General features: G+C 53.1%; 1 protein-coding gene across 2 annotated transcripts in view; it reads left to right on the forward strand.

The window, feature by feature from the left end:
- The window catches only part of Trib3 (tribbles pseudokinase 3), a 16,051-nt gene that overhangs the window by 897 nt on the left and 9,599 nt on the right, over positions 1–5,555 (forward strand). Inside the window, exon 2 of one of the 2 annotated variants that reach the window (XM_048811143.1) lies at positions 2,659–2,805. In XM_048811143.1, coding sequence (XP_048667100.1) covers positions 2,764–2,805 — 42 coding nt within the window. In that variant the 5' untranslated portion in view covers positions 2,659–2,763. Of the gene's footprint in view, positions 1–2,658; positions 2,806–4,768; positions 5,043–5,555 lie in introns of those variants that run through there. The other variant, XM_015481982.2, reaches the window with a different exon arrangement.

A 5,555-nucleotide genomic window follows, 5' to 3' on the forward strand; every position in this document is an offset into this window, starting at 1 on the left:
GCCCCCCCCCCCCCACAAGGCAGTAATTATATGGCTGAGCCCAGGGAGGGACTTGGTAGCTGCTCAAGACCCCCGACCCTCACAGAACCAGGACTGTCCTGTTGCTGCCTTCCCGCTCCCCCACTCAGGGGCGGGGAGGACCCTTCACCCTTGAGCTTTTCCTGGACTCTTCCCTCGGTCTCACTGAGGCTCTTGAAATAGTGGATCAATGTGAGCTTTGGAACCACACCAACCTGGGCTCAAACACCACCCACTTTCTGTGTGACCCTGGGCAGGTGACTTCTCTCTGACTGATCGCTTGTGCAAGTCATGAATCCATCCTCAGTGGGCAGGGCTGTGGGCGGATTATGTGAGGAAGTGCCAGAGGGTAAGTGGCGGGAGAGGTGCCCACTTCTCTGGCTGTGTGTGGGGAGGTCAGAGCAGCAGCCTGGACCCCCAGGAAAAGAGTCATTAATGGAGTGCTCAGTGAACTTGAGTTCAATGCCAGGAACCCTTCTAGGTGTAACATTTGTTACCCTTCACCTTCTGAATGCTCTAAGGTTTATTTCTTTATTTATTTAGGTTTATTTATTTATTTAGGTACCAGGGATTGAACTCAGGGACACTTGCCCACTGAGCCACCTCCCCAGCCCCAAATTGTTTTTTATTTAGAGACAGAGTCTCACTAAATTGCTTAGCACCTCCCTTTTGCTGAGGCTGGCTTTGAACTCACGATCCTCCTGTCTCGGCCTCCTGATCTAAGGTTTGTTTATTTATTTTTTAAAAAATCCTTATTTCATTTTTTATGTGGTGCTGAGAATCGTACCTAGTGCATGCTAGGCGTGCTACCACTTGACCCACATCCCCAGCCCTTATTTATTTTTTAAATGTTTTTTTCTCTCTTCTTCCCCCTCTCCCTCCCTAACAAGATTAGGGAGGCAGTGTTCTCTTTTCTTCCCCCAGTTAACTCCCCCAACACACCCACTACTGGAAGGAGATGCCTGCTGAGGATCTGGGCAGAGAATATCTCTCAAATTAACAAGTGGACCCTAACATGCCATCAGGGTGCCCTGGCACCCCCTACTGGAATGTAACCCTTGAAAAATTCCTTTAAAACCTCCCTGTCCCTTCTGATCCAAAGAGTCACAGCCATTGGGACAGGAGTCCCCTGTGTTTCTCCTTTGCTGGCAAAGCAATAAATCTTTTTCTTTTTTCTCAAAAGCTCATTATTAAATTGGCATTGATTGGCATTAGGGACAGGGACCCAGCTTTCGGTTACATAGGCACTTGATCTATATCAGCCCATGGGATCATTTGATTCAATAGCCATTCCCAGTAACAACAGGCAGCAGTTCAGTGATTCTGTAGAAGGATAATACTGTGTTATCCATCCCACTTGGGCTTCGAGTAGCTATGTGACTTGGCAGTGTCACACAACAAGGACAGGTGCCCCAAGGCAGCAGACTAGAAATCACGTGAGTTTTGAGCCAGACAGACGGATTCTGGATCCCACTGATCCCTTCCCCATAAGACAAGGATGTCACCTCCTGAGCCTGACTTCTTCTTCGTCTCCAGGGATGGAAGCACCAACTTCTGGGGAGGGTTGAGGACAACGTGACTTGACGATGTGAGGCCACACAGGGCCATGCTCCGCCCACAGGCACAAGACCCCTTCCCCCTGAAGAAACCCAGGCTGCCACTGGGTCACTGCTAGGCTGGGCTTCGTGCATTTCCCAACCCAACCCGTGTCAGCCTGATGATGAAGGACTTCTGCAAAGCCCCTGGTGACTGCAGAGCAGGGGGAGGTGCCCCGTCTCCTAGCTAAGGGCTCCGCAAGAGGAGCACCGGCCCTGAGGTGCGACTCTTGAATCACCCACCATCGTCCCCAAATTGACTGGCTCCACTCCGGTAACACATTTCTGTTATCAGCTCCAGGTTTTCTCTTTAACCAGCCCAGCCCCTCCCCCCTTCTTCTTCTCCCCTGGGGGCTGAGCCCAGGGGCCCTCAACCAGGTAGCCACCGCCCAGCCCTTTTTATTTTTATTTGAGGCAGGTTCTCACTAAATTGCTGAGGCTGGCTTGGAACTTGAGATCCTCCTGCCTCAGGTTCCCAAATCGATGGGATTACAGGTTTGAGACTGCTGAACAGAAGTTTTGAATCATTGACCCCACGTGGAAAACTATCATTTGCCATAAAAAAGAAGTCAACAGGCAGGCAGGTGTGGGGGCGCATGCCTGTAATCAAGGGCTTATTTTCTTTTTAAAAATATTTTTATGTATTTTTTTGTTGTAGATGAACACACAGTATATTTATTTATTTTTATGTGGTGCTGAGGCTCGAACTCAGTGCCTCACACATGCCACATGAGCGCTTTACCACTGAGCTACAGCCTCAGCCCCTGAACCAGGGCTCATGTATGCCAGGCAAGTTCTCCACCACTGAGCCAGATCCCCAGCTTGAGCAGATTAGATTAAATAGATAAAATTTCTCTTTCCTTTCCTTCCCTCCCTCTGCAGTGTTGGGATGGACTCCAGGGCTGGTGCATGCTGGGCACCTGCTCTACCCCTTGGCTACATCCCTGGCCCCTAAAATAATTCGTTTCTTATTACTTATCTTCAATGTACCACTAAAAAAAATAAAATAAAATTACATAAGCAGCTTGGATTTTGCTTCTTTTAGGAAATCCTGGTGTAGACAATTTGGATTTGACAGCTGGAGCTGAGACAGGCCCTCTTGGGGGCCCGCCGTGCTCACGTGAGGTGATATTCCAGGGACCACAAATTCATGTGGAGTTGCAAAGATTCTGAAATTTCCCAGCACAGTGTGGTGAGTGGCATCAGCTACCCCAGATTCAAATCTCAATACTGCCAAGCTGGGTAAGCCCCAGACCTTGACTCCTCTGGTCTGTAGAATGGAGGTGATAGTCCCCATTTCACAGCTCCTTAAGTGACTCACATTTCTGCCTCAGGCCCATTGCACTTGCTGTTGTATATTTCCCTCTCACATCTTTGCACCACCCATCCCTGTTTTTCCTTAAAAATCTTAAACATTACCTTTCTGATGAGCCCTACTGAAAATAGCAACTCTCAGTCATGATACAGAATAAATCTATCCAATTTTATTTTTTCTTTCATGTCAAAAAAAAATCCACATAGTGGAGCTGGGGGTGTTGCTCAGTGGTAGAATGCTTGCCTAACACTCAGGAGACCCTGGATTCAATCCACGGCAACACACACACACACACACACACACACACATTCTACTTTTATAACTTTTTAAAAATGATCTTGGTTATTGATTTTATGTTTTTGATAGTGATTTATCTCCCTATTGATTTATAAGATCTGTGAGGGTAGAGATGGTCACTATGGTCACCCCCAGGCCACAGCATTTAGGACAGAGCCTAACATAGCACACAACAAAGTTAGGAAAGTCCAAATGAACCAAGCTGGCTTCAGAGAAGTGCTTGCAGAAGTGCTTGCCTTCTCTGGCCTCTGACAGCTGTGGAATCTTCGGCCAGTCTTGGAGTTCTGGTGTAGAAAATAAGTTCACTCACTCCTCCCCAGCAGGGGAGCCCCCGGGTTAAATAAGATCCCAGAATCCTGGTATGCCCAGAGAGCTCTGAGGCACAAATGAGCTGGTCTGGTCCCTGGGGTCTGGAGCCAGGGAAACAAAATGACTCTGTCCTACCTCCTGTGCAACTTTGCCTGGAGGAAGTACTCTTTGATACAGGTGAGCTCAGGTATCAAGATCTAAAAGGAATTTCCAAGAAAGGCACTGGATCCCTGGGGCTCAGGAACTTTCCACCAACAGCTAAGGCCTGGGGGGGCAAGCCCTGTTTCGGGTCCCTTCTCCTTGTGAGTCTCCATTGTTTCCACTCTATTTATTGAGCACCTACAATGTGCCACACACTGTTCTACACGTTTTATGTGCATGAAGTTATTAGTCCTCAGGAAAACCCTATGAAGTGAGTTCTGAGTCCATTTTTTTTTTTTGCAGAAGGAAACTGAGGCAGGGTTTTAAGTGGCTTTTCTTTGTAGCACGCTGGGTAGGAGCAGAGATGGCATGCACACTTAGGTGGGATGGCTCTAGGGCGCTTCCTCTAACCGCTGGGCTGGGCTGCCTCTATCTAATGTATGCTGGGAGGCTCTGCTGGTCTCAGACCTCTCCAGGACAGGCCACTGGTTGCTTTGAGCCCAGAGTCAGTCAGTTCTCAACGCGGTAGTCTTCTTAACGCTTGGGGTGGGGATGGGGGTGGGAATGGTTTGTAACAGGAGAAGCAAGCGGGAGCCCCCCTGTAATCCTAGATACTCAGGAGGCTGAGGTAGTAGGGTGGCAAGTGTAAGGGCACCTGGGCCACTTGGCCAAACTCTCTCAAGGGAAAAAGGCCGGGCACGCAGCTCCGCGGTGGAGGGTGTGCCTAGCGTGCACAGCGCCCTGAGTTCTATCCCAAGAACTGAGAGAGGGGACGGGCCCGGGAGCGAGCGCGAGAGAGGCGCTTCGGGCCACAGTGACGACCTCGCGGCTGGCTCTTTTCTCTCTTCGCATCACCCCGGGAAGGCAGGATGATCTTGGAAACGGGGAGGAGGTCGCTGGGGAAAGCAAAACATTTCCCTAAGGTGATAGGTGGCTGCACCCCAAAACTCCACGATCGGAGAGAGTTGAGACCAGACACTCCGAGAGGGCCAGCCAAGGGAGAGGGACCCAGGAACAGTGGGACGACCCGAGGGAGGGGCCGGGGCGGAGCGCTGGGGTGGCGACCCGGGAGGCGGGGCTCGGGGGATGGTGCAATTCGGCGCCGGAGGGCATCCGACGCCGGCGGATTAGCGCAGGTTTACATCACCCGGCGGCCGGGAGAGGGACGCGGCGCCGGCGCCCACCGCACACTCGCAGCGGGAGCAGCGGAGACTCCGCACGCGTCGTCTGCTAGTCGGCGGGGCCGCGAGCTGGACCCGGGCCCCGAGATCGGCCGCCGCAGCGGAGCGGGCTGCGTTCCCCCTGCGGGTGCCCTGGCGACACTGAGTACCCGAGGCGCCAGGATCCGCGCTGGGCTCCAGGACAAGGTACTCTGCAGGTCGGGGCCGGAAGGACCTGGCGGACAGGAGGGGGCGGCCAGGGCGGAGACGGAGGGTGCGTACGGAACCCTCCGCGCCACGCACCCACTACGTTCCACTTTGGTCACACTCCGCCGTCTGGGGTCCCGCCGGGTCTCAGGTGTTCCCCCGGGCAGGGCGTGGGGTCCGCGCGAGTGTGACCGAGTCCGACTGGCGCGATGGTGCGCACCGATAGGGCGTGGCAGCTGTGTCCCCTGTGTCCAGGACTGAGGTGACGGCTGTCACTTGGGAGAGGGTTGGGCGGTAGTCTGGGCGTGTTTAGGCGAGGGGCGTGTGTGCGGGACCTGTAGGGGGCGCTGGGGGGCCGTGGAGGGTCTGGGTGGGTATTAGTGGGGTGTCGGGGCTCGGCGTGAGCCTGCAGAAGTCTCGGTGAGGGTCTCGGGGCTTTGGGTTGTGTTGACAGTGGGACCTTGGGGAGGGTTGGCTGTGCCGAGGACGCCGTCGGGCAGCCGGGGAGCGGGT

The sequence above is a fragment of the Marmota marmota genome, unplaced genomic scaffold (genome assembly GCF_001458135.2).
Source record: "Marmota marmota marmota unplaced genomic scaffold, marMar, whole genome shotgun sequence".
NCBI lineage: Eukaryota > Metazoa > Chordata > Mammalia > Rodentia > Sciuridae > Marmota > Marmota marmota.